This window comes from Triticum dicoccoides, chromosome 7B, assembly GCF_002162155.2.
Source record: "Triticum dicoccoides isolate Atlit2015 ecotype Zavitan chromosome 7B, WEW_v2.0, whole genome shotgun sequence".
NCBI lineage: Eukaryota > Viridiplantae > Streptophyta > Magnoliopsida > Poales > Poaceae > Triticum > Triticum dicoccoides.
The window spans coordinates 31,577,442-31,591,699 of NC_041393.1; the positions used below are offsets into that span (position 1 = coordinate 31,577,442).

At 44.2% G+C, this 14,258-nt stretch overlaps 1 protein-coding gene across 1 annotated transcript; it reads left to right on the forward strand.

Moving 5' to 3' along the window:
- The first annotated feature begins 4,981 nt into the window (after window positions 1-4,981).
- Window positions 4,982-6,363, forward strand: LOC119340910 (dirigent protein 5-like). Its single transcript, XM_037612806.1, has 3 exons — window positions 4,982-5,425; window positions 5,593-5,791; window positions 6,090-6,363. Exons 1-3 carry the CDS (start codon window positions 5,052-5,054, stop codon window positions 6,093-6,095), a joined length of 579 nt encoding a protein of 192 aa, XP_037468703.1. The 5' UTR covers window positions 4,982-5,051; the 3' UTR covers window positions 6,096-6,363.
- Window positions 6,364-14,258: the final 7,895 nt, after the last annotated feature.

Consider the following 14,258-nt stretch of genomic DNA (forward strand, 5'->3'; position numbering starts at 1 on the left):
TGACCTATTAATGGTGGTGCCACGTGGCCAGAGCATTGCCGGGTTCTCGCATGCCGAACTCGGTAGACGCATGATGAATAGAAACGTGGTGCGTGGCATAGGTGGTTGCCGAGTTCTTTCCTTTGCCAAGCGTGGAACCCAACAAACATTCAGCAAATATGATGCGTGGCAGAACTAGCTGCCAAGTTCTTATCTTTGCAGAGTATGTTGCAGGAGACCTCGGCAAATTCTTTGAAGAATAGTAATGCGACACATGGCACAGACGACTGTCAGGTTCTTGTATTTGCTGAGTATGGCGCCACGGGGACTCGTCAACACCTTTGGGGAGCTTTGTGCAGGGTGAACTCGGCAAAGAAAACCCGTGGAAGACGTTCAGGAGCTGGTTCCGCATTTTCTGAGTGTGGAACTCGGCAAAGATTCCTGGAGCTACCAGCTTCTGCCACGTGTCACATTTTGCCGACTAGTGCGCTCAGCAAAATGCTCCAGGAATAGTTTTGTCGAGCAACAGAACTTGGTAAATGTTCAATCATGTTTATTTATTATTTATTGTTGGGAAATCTTGCATACAAATAAGTACGTATGCATATATATCATCGCAAAGATACATAACATCATTCAAATATCACTTCACAAAAACAACAAGCAATATGGCGATCATTCGAACACATTTTACACAAGTGACATCGTCACAAATTTATCCAAGTTAGTCTCATTGAAGCCATGTTACTCTAATGATAGATTAAGATCCAGCTGCAGCACGGGCCGGGCCGGTCCTGCGATTCCGGTGGTCCTGGGTGAAACTAACACTCGGATCCTCTCAATATAAACATTATAACAATATCTGCAAATGTTTAGATTATTAAATGTTACCGGTAGACTAGTAGAAAGAGATCGTGAATGAACCAGAAAAACAGAAAAATGAAGGTGCATCTGTTCTAAAACTTTGGCCAAGAATAACAGGATAATTGACACATGGCTCGCCACGTACCTTATTGAGGCAAAAAAAAATCTGCGCTTCATTAAGCTTTCGCGTTTGCTAGTACGTAAAATGGAAAAAAGATGTACACAACGTATATGAAAAAATTTATACAATTTTATTTAATATCTATCAAATTTATTTAATATTATTATATAATGTCGAGCTATCGAGCTAAATCGAGCGAGCGAGTGTTGGCTCATGATCAGCTCGTTTCTTGATCGAGCTACATAAAGTGCTCATTCTCAGCTCATTTCTTTTCAAGTCAAACTCAAGTCGAAACAAAATACGAGTCGATCTTGAGTGGCTTACGAGCCTCGAGCTTTACTTGCAGCCCTAGCCACCACTACTCCAATCCAACCATAGTTTTTATTTTCTTTAGAGGGTCGACGATGGACTGTGTTTGTTTACTGACCCATCTTTTTTCTTTTCATTTCCCTATGTTTTTTGCTAGCTTTCGGGCTTTGTCTGCCTGTACATATTGCACATGTTCTCCCTTAATCCATGGCAGAGTTGTTGCCGCTTTTGTAGTAACATATATGGACTTGTAGTAGATTGTCATGACCTTTCGTCACAGCTAATGGCTAAATCCTCACGTACATGCATGTGGTGGTAACATGCGGACTGTTCAGATCTTAGCTAGAACACACATTAACTATCATATCATGTCATAATTTTTTATAGGCCGCTGCCATGAATAATATATGAAGTACAGAGGACAATTCAAATAATCAAATTTAAATTACTATATCTGCGGCCACCCCTCGGGAATATAATTTATACTTCTTGTTTCTTTTCTTGACACTAATTGATACTTCTTGTTGGACGCGAACCAAGCCAAGTATGTACACCAACTATCTGAGTTGACAGATGTAAGTTAGCTTAATATTGACTAATAGACCTAAGATGCTAGTCATGAACGAATCCATATCATCTGTTTGTATTTGTAGATGTCGAGTCATCTTGCACTTTTTGTAATCGCCCATTGGCCAACTAGCTATTATTTGCATGGATAAATCGTCTTATATGATATATGTTGCCCACTTTGTTACTCCCTCCGTTTCTAAATATTTGTCTTTTTAGAGATTTCAAATGACTACCACATACGGATGTATATAGACATATTTTAGAGTGTAGATCCACTCATTTTGCTCTGCATGTACTCACTTGTTGAAATCTCTAGAAAGACAAATATTTAGGAACGGAGGGAGTACATTGCAAGATTTCTAAGTGCGTCAAAAGGGTGTCCCTAAAGATGTTTTATCCATAGGTTTTACATTCTTTATTGAGAGATGTTGCACAAAAGTTGTACAATGTTTCAGGTGTACACTATGTGAATTTGTTTATCCTGTTTATTAGATGGACATATCTCAATGCTTAATGGTGACACACATATACTCCAAGTTCTTTTGTTCTGGTTAGTCCATTGTTCGAGGTGATAAGCATCTATATTACCATAAGCTAATCAGTGCATCATCAGCTTTGATAGATATGTACTCTATTTGAACTTTATTCAGAGAATTCTAGATCAGAATATTAGCAAGTAAGATACACATCAGACTATACAATTACATAAATTCCAATACTAATGCAAGTTGCTGACCGGAAATCCCTTTTGGTGACCGAGCTCCAATGAGGCCTCCAAATTTAAAATTCAAATTTCATCAAAATACATATTTTTACGTTTCAAATAATTCAAAAAAAACATAGAAATACATGAAGGCATAACACACATATGTGTAAATTTTCAGGGCAAAATACGTTGAAATGAGGGCTGTGCAAAAAATACAAATCTAGGGCTGTTTAACACATGATACTATTCATCCTCCCAGGCCATAAATTTGTCTTTTTTGTACAGGTCGCAACTCAAGGTATTTCATCATGAATTTTTTACACACATGTGGGTTACATCCTTACATGCATGCATTTTTTTTAAATTTTTTGAAACATAAAAGTTTGAATTTGAATTTTTCAAAAATAAAGGGCTCCATGGAGCTCGGCCTCCAAAACGCCATTTTCATTGCTGACATGTTAAGAACCACTTTAACTTGTATCTCCAAGGACCGGGATGCAATTTTCTTTTCTAGCGGTGGTTTTCTTGTATTGCTAAATCCATTAAATATGGAGCATGTGGCTCTGTTGTAGAAAGTTAATTAAATGGATTTTCCAGCCGCAAAAAAAAATTGAATCAATTTTCAACAGCTTGATTTAATGTTTGGGGATCCATATTGAAATTTACTCTCTATTGGGCGATACTTTGCAAGTAAAACCAATATCATAAATGCAGCTAATTAAATGGATCTTAACATTCTCATAACTGGTATAACTACATGCTCTAATTTAATTAATGTGACGTGATCTTACCATAGTAATATTATTATGCAGTGCACAACTAGCAAGTCGACTAAAGATTCATAATATTACCACATCAAGGACTTCATTAACTGTCATTTATAGGTTGTACATCTGTAGATCAGATGATTTGGAAATATTCTCTGGATGGCACATCCACATCATGTTATCTATACCACAGGCTGAGCATTGAGATCTATGTGTCCAATGGATAAGAAACTAAGATACAAGCACCGCATCTATATAGCATCCATAGAGATTATAACATGGATGCACTTGACATACTGTCCACACCCATAATATATGATGGCATACAGGTCCATCCATACAATAAGAGCTACTTATTTGGCCTATGGATGCCGACATAAAGAGAAGATCCGTCGGCATATACTAACAGACAAAACAATATGGCTTCAATTTGACTATCTTAGGTCTTTTCGTCAATTTTAAGCTTACATGCATGGGTCAAGTAGATAGTCATGACCTTTCACCAAAGCTAATAACTGAGGTCGCACATGCAGGCATGTGGAATGTTTCAAATCTTAGCTAGAACGCACATGAATTATCACATGCATGCTACAATAGTTGAATGACATCCGACGCATCCATATACTACATCCTGTCATGATATCTTTTATATGCCATTGACATGAGTCATATATGAAGTATATAGGGAAATTTAGATCTATTTTAAATTAATATACACGTAGCTAGCCGCCCCTGAGAGATTTAATTGCATATTATAATTACAATATATATCTGCAACTAGTCCATGGAAATATAATTGTGTCTTTTGGTTGTACGCAAACCAAGGTAAGTACCAACGTATCTAAAGGCGTACATGTGCGTACACCAACTATCTGACTTGACACATTTAAATTAGCTTAAAAATGACGAATATACCTTATTAAGATGCTAGTCAAAATGAATCCATATCCATTACTTGCATTAGTTGATGTCGAGCAATCTTGCACTTTCTGTAATTGTCCGTTGGCCAACTAGCTTTTATTTTTCGGATAATTTTTTCTTTTATAATATATGTTTCCCTCTTTGTTACAATTGAAAGTTGCTAAGTGCATCAAAAGTATAAATCACCTAGATATAATCAAAGAGGGGCATGAAAATAGAAATCCCATTTATTTATAGCTTTTACAATTTTTATCGGTATATTGTACAAAGGTGGTGTATATACCTTGTGTTTAAGTGTACACTACACGAATTTGTCTATTTATTAGATGCACATATCTAAATACTTAAAGTGGCACATGTATATTCCAAATTATTATGTTCACATATATGGTATAGTTTACTATTGCTTGTTAGTTCGTTCTTCGATGAGATAAGCATTTATATAACCATAAGAACCATAAACTTACCAATATTTAGAAATTATAGTGAATTTAGATAGTTGGCTTGTGAGACATCCTTATGCGGATAAAAAAACCATACCTAATCCTGACATGGAAAACTAGTCATGTTAGATCCTTAGTTGGATTACAGGTCTAAGTTGCATAGGGTGTTAAAAAGTCTAAAACAATAGTAATTAAAGGCCCAAGAGAAACCCACCAGAGGTGGGCACTAGCACTCCAAGCATTCTATATATAGGATACATCTACCCTCTTATTCTCTCACAAAACACAACGAGATACAACTCCCCCCCCCTCCCCCATTCAACTAGCCCATTCAGTTCTCTCTTTTCCCCTTCTTGTATACAATCATCTCCATGGCTAGTCCATTCGGTGTCTTGGTTTGTCTACTCATAGTGCTACCACAAATCCTTGCTATTTCTAGCCCCATCGACGAGATTGCACCTCTTAAGACATGTCAGTTCCCTTGTATGACCGAGGTTAACTTGCACTTGTTCTTGCACCAATTCGTCGACGGGCCAAACAACCCAAACCGCAATGAGGAAACCTTACTCCAAGCAAGTTTTCCTTTTGGGTTTGGGACGACGATAGTCCATGACTGGACTCTTACCGAGACAACAAATTCCAGAGACACGGTTGTTGCACGTGTACAAGGTGTGCATGTCCAGGCTGGTTTAACCAAGCCTAACAGATGGTACACAACTCATAACATAGAGTTTCAGCAAGGACGGTAATATGTTTCGCTACTTTTCAATATCTAAGTATATTTCATGAGTTCTTTGCATGCAACATTAAATTTATGTCCTTACCTGTACTATATTAATAAGTGTGCATTTGTCAAACTCTACATGCACTTCTGACCCTATGACGGAACTTTCTATTTTGAACATGAAACAGGTTTGCGGGGTCCACCCTTCAAGTGATGGGTATAACCGCAGGTTTGGAAAGTGGGCAGTGGTCTATTGTCGGTGGAACTGGTCAATTCATTATGGCACAGGGTATAATAAGTTTCACAAATCATCCGGCCTCTACTTTTGAAGATGGTATTAAAGAACTCAATATTCGTGTACGCTTCACAAGGGATATTACACAAGCCGTAAGTATAATATTATGAGTTTATATTCAAATTCTTGTGATCTATTTGTTGAAGAGAAATGGATTGTACCATACATATTATCCTACTGAAATTGCATTACATTAAGATATTTGTGGACATTCAAGTGCAAATGCATTAAAGGAGGTTCTGTTTTAACAACATTAGCCATATTTAACTAAATCAAATGCTTGTTGAATGTTTTGTGCATTTAGTTTATAGGGTGTTGCATATCAAGTAATGAAGCTTTATGTACGAATGCTTGACATGACACTAGCCATGGTTTCACTTTTCACTGCAGGCTTGAGGTGCATCTCGTCCCTTGAAAGACTAGCGCCAATGCCAGTAATTTGATGGGGAAACGTGTTTGCATTTTGCTTGTAGTGTGATGGGTCGTTGTTGTGGTCTGCCTGTGTCATTAGAGTATGCGTTAGCTAGCATACCCTCTTTCTATCTTTCATTCAAAATATCATGTGGGTTTCTCGTATGGTGGATATCCAGTCCATAATCTGTGTCAACCCATCTGTTTGTTGGTGTCTATGTAATGTCTTGGATATGATGTGGAATAATGGAACTTGTTTGTTTGAGAAAGTTTTATACCCACATAATTATATTATTTGTGTTAATCATGAGACAAGCATATATGAAAACTTAAAGCAAAACAAATTAATGAACACAAGACCACCGTTATTCATACACTTAACAGTGTCTATCCCGAAAGCAGTTTACCTCAAGGACCATAAGAGCCCCATTATTTTCCACAACGTCTAGAATAATTGCCAACAAAGATATCACCCAGGCGGCCATGACATAATGCAATTATATAAAAATGATAGCCATGTTATTTGGTAGCATCGACAGATGCATATACATGTCTTGTACTCTTTTAATAAATACACAAAAGATTTGTGCATTGATGTATTGCAAGGGGAAAATTTATGCATGGTATAGAATTGAGGCTCTTAACCACAAGGACCTAGGCTCGACCTTGACTCGAACAACGCAGGGCTACAACGGCTATACTTCCTCCATAAAGAAATATAAGAGTGTTTAGGGAGAGCGGCATTACTGAGATGGGCGGCATCTGAACATGTTATCTTGGTCGTACGTCCAGCTCCAGGGATTTGCACTAGTGGGTCCATGACAGGAAATACAGGTGGAAGAAATTGACGTCGACTGGCGGTATACAGGGATGAACAGTGATGTATGCCAGCGCCCGGGCTCATCTTTTTGAAATGCACGCTGACGAGCCGAGCCGTCGATCGGGTCCGTCACAAGAACCTGACCCAAGGATCAGAAACGTAATCGCACCGTCTGCTGCTTAGACATGCGCCGTCTGCTGCAGGGCCAACCAGCGGCCCAACACGTGTCCTGACAGACCCCCACCACTCAAACAACCACAATTCCTTTTTCCGAATTTACAGAATATCTTTTTGCCTTTCCTTATCCAGCAGACTGCTGCTGTTCCACACTCCATAGCCTCTCCTTGTACAGCTCCGTGAAAGATGATTCCAACGAGGTGAGGTCCACCGCTCGGCGCCGTAGCTAGCGGCCAGACGGGAGCTGTCGCGGCTAGCGCCGCCCGCCTCCGACCTGCTGCGCCGCGTGGGGCAGTGGCCTTGACTGAAGGCAAGATGGGGTCCGTGCAAGCTAGCTCCGCTTGCTTCAGCCGCGCTGCGCTGCACGGGGCTGTATCCTTGGCCGGTGTGAAGTCGGGGGGCATCGCGGATAGCACCACCCACGTCCAGTGCGTCCAAGGCTGCGGCCGACCAGCTCCCTCGTAGAAGGTGGAACCACAGCGTGTGCACCCAGTCGGCGGGCGCGGCCGTGGCCGGTGGCGAGATGCCGCGGGAGGTCGTTGGGTCACAGTTGAAGAAGCATGAGCTCGATGCATCTCAACAGGCAAAGGTGATTCTAGTTGCTTTCTTCTATCCAACGTTTTGGCTACCGAATCCCAAGAAAATACCGAGGGTGGGTGAGAAACGTGGATACCGCGGTTACCATAAAATTCCGAGCAAAAGCCGCTCAAATTTTTCAAAAGTAATTTGAATTCAAATTTTTGTGAGCTAGGAATATATAAGTATTGAGCTCAAGTGGTTCACAAACAAGATGTTCGCGCAATGGCATGTTCTCGTCGTACGTCCTCAACGTATGCAAGGTCGTGGGTTCGATTCTCTAACCTTGAGTTTTAGAATATTTATTTTAGAATTGGTTAAACAAAAAAGAAAACAATGTCTATCCCTAAAGCAGTTTACCTCAAGGGCCATGCCCTATTATTTTCCACAACGTCTAGAATAATTGCCAACAAAGATATCACCCAGGCGGCTATGACATAATGCAATCATATAAAAATGATAGCCATGTTATTTGGTAGCATCGACAGATGCATATACATGTCTTGCATTCTTTTTACAAATACACAAAAGATTTGTGCATTGATGTATTGCAAGCGGAAAAATTTATGCATGTTATGGAATTGAGGCTCTTAACCACAAGGACCTAGCCTCGACCTTGACTCGAACAAGGCAGGGCTACAACGGTTGTACTTCCTCTATAAAGAAATATAAGAGTGCTTAGGGAAAGCGGCGTTACTGAGATGGGCGGCATCTATGGGCGGCATCTGAACTTGTTATCTTGGTCATACGTCCAGCTCCAGGGATTTGCGTTAGTGGGTCCATGGCAGAAAATACGGGTGGAAGAAATTGACGTTGACTGGCGGTATACGGGGATGAACAGTGATGTGCAACAGCGCCCGGGCTCGTATTTTCTGAAATGCACGTTACGCTGACGAGCCGAGCCGTTGATCGGGTCCGTCACGAGAACCTGACCCAAGGATCAGAGACGTAATCACGCTGTCTCCTGCTTAGACACGCGTCGTCTGCTGCATGGCAAATCAGCGGCCAACACGTGTCCTGACAGACCCCCATCACTCAAACAACCACAATTTCTTTTTCCTAATTTACAGAATGTCTTTTTGCCTTGCCTTATCCAGCGGGCTGCTGCTGTTCCACACTCCATAGCCTCTCCTTGTACAACTCCGTGAAAGATGATTCCGACGAGGTGAGGTCCAACGCTCGACGCCGTAGCTGGCGGCCAGACGGGAGCTTTCGCGGCTAGCGCTGCCCGCCTCCGGCCTGCTGGGCCGCGTGGGGCAGTGGCCTTGACTGAAGGCAAGATGGGGTTCGTGCAAGCTAGCTGCGCTCTCTTCAGCCGCTCTACGCCGCACGGGGCCCTATCCTTGGCCGGTGGGAAGACGGGGGCCATCGCGGCTAGCACCGCCCGCGTCCGGCGCATCCAAGGCTATGTCCGACCCGCTCCCTCGTAGAAGGTGGAACCACAGCACGTAGACCCAGTCGGCGGGCGCGGTCGTGGCCGGTGGTGAGATGCCGCGGGAGGTCGTTGGGTCACACTTCAAGAAGCGTGAGCTCGATGCATCTCAACAGGAAAAGGTGATTCTAGTTGCTTGCTTCTATCCAACGTTTTGGCTACCAAATCCCAAGAAAATACTAAGGGTGGGCGAGAAACACGGATACCATAAAATTCCGAGCAAAAACCGCTCGAATTTTTCAAACGTAATTTGAATTCAAATTTTTCTGAGCTAGGAATATATATGTATTGAGCTCAAGTGGTTCACAAACAAGGTGTTTGCGCAGTGGCATGTTCTTGTCGTCCGTCCTCAACGTATGTAAGGTCGTGGATTCGATTCTCTAACCTTGAGTTTTTAAATTTTTATTTAAGAATTGGTTAAACAAAAAAAAACAGTGTCTATCCCGCAAGCAGTTTACCTCAAGGGCCATAAGAGCCCCATTATTTTCCACAACGTCTAGAATAATTGCCAACAAAGATATCACCCAGGCGGCTATGACATAATGCAATCATATAAAAATGATAGCCATGTTATTTGGTAGCATCGACAGATGCATATACATGTCTTTTATTCTTTTTACAAATACACAAAAGATTTGTGCATTGATATATTGCATGGGGGAAAATTGATGCATGTTATAGAATTGAGGCTCTTAACCACAAGGACCTAGGCTCGACCTTGACTCGAACAAGGCAGGGCTACAACGGTTGTACTTCCTCCATCAAGAAATATAAGAGTGTTTAGGGAGAGCGGCGTTAATGAGATAGGCGGCATCTGAACATGTTATCTTGGTCGTACGTCCAGCTCCAGGGATTTGCGCTAGTGGGTCCATGGCAGGAAATACGGGTGGAAGAAATTGGCGTCGACTGGCGATATACGGGGATGAACAGTGATGTATGCCAGCACCCGGGCTCGTCCTTTTGAAATGCACGTTACGCTAACGAGCCGAGCCGTCGATCGGGTCAGTCACGAGAACCTGACCAAAGGATCAGAAACGTAATCGCGCTGTCTACTGCTTAGACACGCGCCAACTGCTCCAGGGCCAACCAGCGGCCAACACGTGTCCTGACAGACCCCCACCACTCAAACAACCACAATTCCTTTTTCCTAATTTACAGAATATCATGTTGCCTTGCCTTATCCAGCGGACTGCTGCTGTTCCACACTCCATAGCCTCTCCTTGTACAGCTCCGTGAAAGATGATTCCAACAAGGTGAGGTCCGCCGCTCAGCGCCATAGCTGGCGGCCAGACGGGAGCTGTCGTGGCTAGCACCGCCCGCCTTCGGCCTGCTGCCCCGCATGGGGCAGTGGCCTTCACTGAAGGCAAGATGGGGTCCGTGCAAGCTAGCTCCGCTCGCTTCAGCCGCACTGCGCCGCACGGGGCTGTATCCTTGGCCGGTGGGAAGACGGGGGCCGTCGCGGCTAGCACCGCCCGCGTCCGGCGCATCCAAGGCTGTGGCCGACCCGCTCCCTCGTAGAAGGTGGAACCACAGCGCGTGCACCCAGTCGGCGGGTGTGGCCATGGCCAACGCCGAGATGCCGCGGGAGGTCGTTGGGTCACACTTGAAGAAGCGTGAGCTCTATGCATCTCAACAGGCAAAGGTGATTCTAGTTGCTTGCTTCTATCCAACGTTTTGGCTACCGAATCCCAAGAAAATACCGAGGGTGGACGAGAAACACGGATACCATAAAATTCTGAGCAAAAACCGCTCGAATTTTTCAAACGTAATTTGAATTCAAATTTTTCTGAGCTAGGAATATATAAGTATTGAGCTCAAGTGGTTCACAAACAAGGTGTTCGCACAGTGGCATGTTCTCATCGTCCGTCCTCAACGTATGCAAGGTCGTGGATTCGATTCTCTAACCTTGAGTTTTTAAACTTTTATTTAAGAATTGGTTAAACAAAAGAGAAAACAATGTCTATCCCGAAAACAGTTTACCTCAAGGGGCATAAGAGCCCCATTATTTTCCACAACGTCTAGAATAATTGCCAACAAAGATATCACCCAGGCGGCTATGACATAATGCAATCATATAAAAATGATAGCCATGTTATTTGGTAGCATCGACAGATGCATATACATGTCTTTTATTCTTTTTACAAATACACAAAAGATTTGTGCATTGATGTATTGCAAGGGGGAAAATTGATGCATGTTATAGAATTGAGGCTCTTAACCACAAGGACCTAGGCTCGACCTTGACTCGAACAAGGCAGGGCTACAACGGTTGTACTTCCTCCATCAAGAAATATAAGAGTGTTTAGGGAGAGCGGCGTTAATGAGATAGGCGGCATCTGAACATGTTATCTTGGTCGTACGTCCAGCTCCAGGGATTTGCGCTAGTGGGTCCATGGCAGGAAATACGGGTGGAAGAAATTGGCGTCGACTGGCGATATACGGGGATGAACAGTGATGTATGCCAGCACCCGGGCTCGTCCTTTTGAAATGCACGTTACGCTGACGAGCCGAGCCGTCGATCGGGTCAGTCACGAGAACCTGACCAAAGGATCAGAAACGTAATCGCGCTGTCTACTGCTTAGACACGCGCCAACTGCTCCAGGGCCAACCAGCGGCCAACACGTGTCCTGACAGACCCCCACCACTCAAACAACCACAATTCCTTTTTCCTAATTTACAGAATATCATGTTGCCTTGCCTTATCCAGCGGACTGCTGCTGTTCCACACTCCATAGCCTCTTCTTGTACAGCTCCGTGAAAGATGATTCCAACGAGGTGAGGTCCGCCGCTCAGCGCCATAGCTGGCGGCCAGACGGGAGCTGTCGTGGCTAGCACCGCCCGCCTTCGGCCTGCTGCCCCGCGTGGGGCAGTGGCCTTCACTGAAGGCAAGATGGGGTCCGTGCAAGCTAGCTATGCTCGCTTCAGCCGCGCTGCGCCGCACGGGGCTGTATCCTTGGCCGGTGGGAAGACGGGGGCCGTCGCGGCTAGCACCGCCCGCGTCCGGCGCATCCAAGGCTGTGGCCGACCCCTTCCCTCGTAGAAGGTGGAACCACAGCGCGTGCACCCAGTCGGCGGGTGTGGCCATGGCCAATGCCGAGATGCCGCGGGAGGTCGTTGGGTCACACTTGTAGAAGCGTGAGCTCTATGCATCTCAACAGGCAAAGGTGATTCTAGTTGCTTGCTTCTATCCAACGTTTTGGCTACCGAATCCCAAGAAAAAACCAATGGTGGACGAGAAACACGGATACCATAAAATTCTGAGCAAAAACCGCTCGAATTTTTCAAACGTAATTTGAATTTAAATTTTTCTGAGCTAGGAATATATAAGTATTGAGCTCAAGTGGTTCACAAACAAGGTGTTCGCGCAGTGGCATGTTCTCGTCGTCCGTCCTCAACGTATGCAAGGTCGTGGATTCGATTCTCTAACCTTGAGTTTTTAAACTTTTATTTACGAATTGGTTAAACAAAAGAGAAAACAATGTCTATCCCGAAAACAGTTTACCTCAAGGGGCATAAGAGCCCCATTATTTTCCACAACGTCTAGAATAATTGCCAACAAAGATATCACCCAGGCGGCTATGACATAATGCAATCATATAAAAATGATAGCCATGTTATTTGGTAGCATCGAGAAATGCATATACATTACTTGTATTCTTTTTATCAATACACAAAAGATTTGTGCATTGATGTATTGCAAGGGGCAAAATTGATGCATGTTATAGAATTGAGGCTCTTAACCACAAGGACCTAGGCTCGACCTTGACTCGAACAAGGCAGGGCTACAACGGTTGTACTTCCTCCATAAAGAAATATAAGAGTGTTTAGGGAGAGCGGCGTTACTGAGATGGGCGGCCTCTGAACATGTTATCTTGGTCGTACGTCCAGCTCCAGGGATTTGCGCTAGTGGGTCCATGGCAAGAAATATGGGTGGAAGAAATTGACGTCGACTGGCGGTATATGGGGATGAACAGTGATGTACGCTAGCGCCCGGGCTCGTCTTTTTGAAATGCACGTTACGTTGATGAGCCCAGCCGTCGATCGGGTCCGTCATGAGAACCTAACCCAAGGATCAGACACGTAATCGCGCCGTCTGCTGCTTAGACACGCGCCGTCTGCTGCAGGGCCAACCAGCGGCCAACACATGTCCTGACAGACCCCCACCACTCAAACAACCACAATTCCTTTTTTTTAATTTACAGAATATCTTTTTGCCTTGCCTTATCCAGCGGACTGCTGCTGTTCCACACTCTCCATAGCCTCTCCTTGTACAACTCCGTGAAAGATGATTCCGGCGAGGTGAGGTCCGCCGCTCAGCGCCGTAGCTGGTGGCCAGACGGGAGCTATCGCGGTTAGCGCCGCCTGCGTCCGGCCTGCTGTGCCGCCTAGGGCAGTGGCCTTGACTGAAGGCAAGATGGGGTCCGTGCAAGCTAGCTCCGCTCGCTTCAGCCGCGCTGCGCCGCACGGGGTTGTATCCTTGGCCGGTGGGAAGACAGGGGCCGTCGCGGCTAGCACCGCCCGCGTCCGGCCCGTCCAAGGCTGTGGCCGACCCGCTCCCTCGTAAAAGGTGGAACCATAGCGAGATGCCGCGGGAGGTCGTTGGGTCACACTTGAAGAAGCGTGAGCTCGATGCATCTCAAGAGGCAAAGGTTATTCTAGTTGCTTGCTTCTATCCAACGTTTTGGCTATCGAATCCCAAGAAAATACCGAGGGTGGGCGAGAAACGCGGATACCGCGGTTACCATAAACTTCCGAGCAAAAACCGCTTGATTTTTTCAAACGTAATTTGAATTCAAATTTTTCTGTGCTAGGAATATATAAGTATTGAGCTCAAGTGGTTCACTAACAAGGTATTGGCGCAGTGGCATGTTCTGGTCGTCCGTCGTCCACGTATGCGAGGTCGTGGGTTCGATTTTATAACCTTGAGGTTTTTAAATTTTATTTAAGAAATTGGTTAAACGAAAAAGAAAACAGCTGTAATGGAAGGTAGTCGGTCTCGAACCAGCTACCTACGGGTTGAGCGGGCATGGGACGACCATATTTGCCAGCAGACCACAGATGGTTCAGTGATAGCATGAGTTTATGTCCTAATTGACTAGGCTGTAGCCATTCAAATTCAAAATTTTCAAATAATTCAATTTTT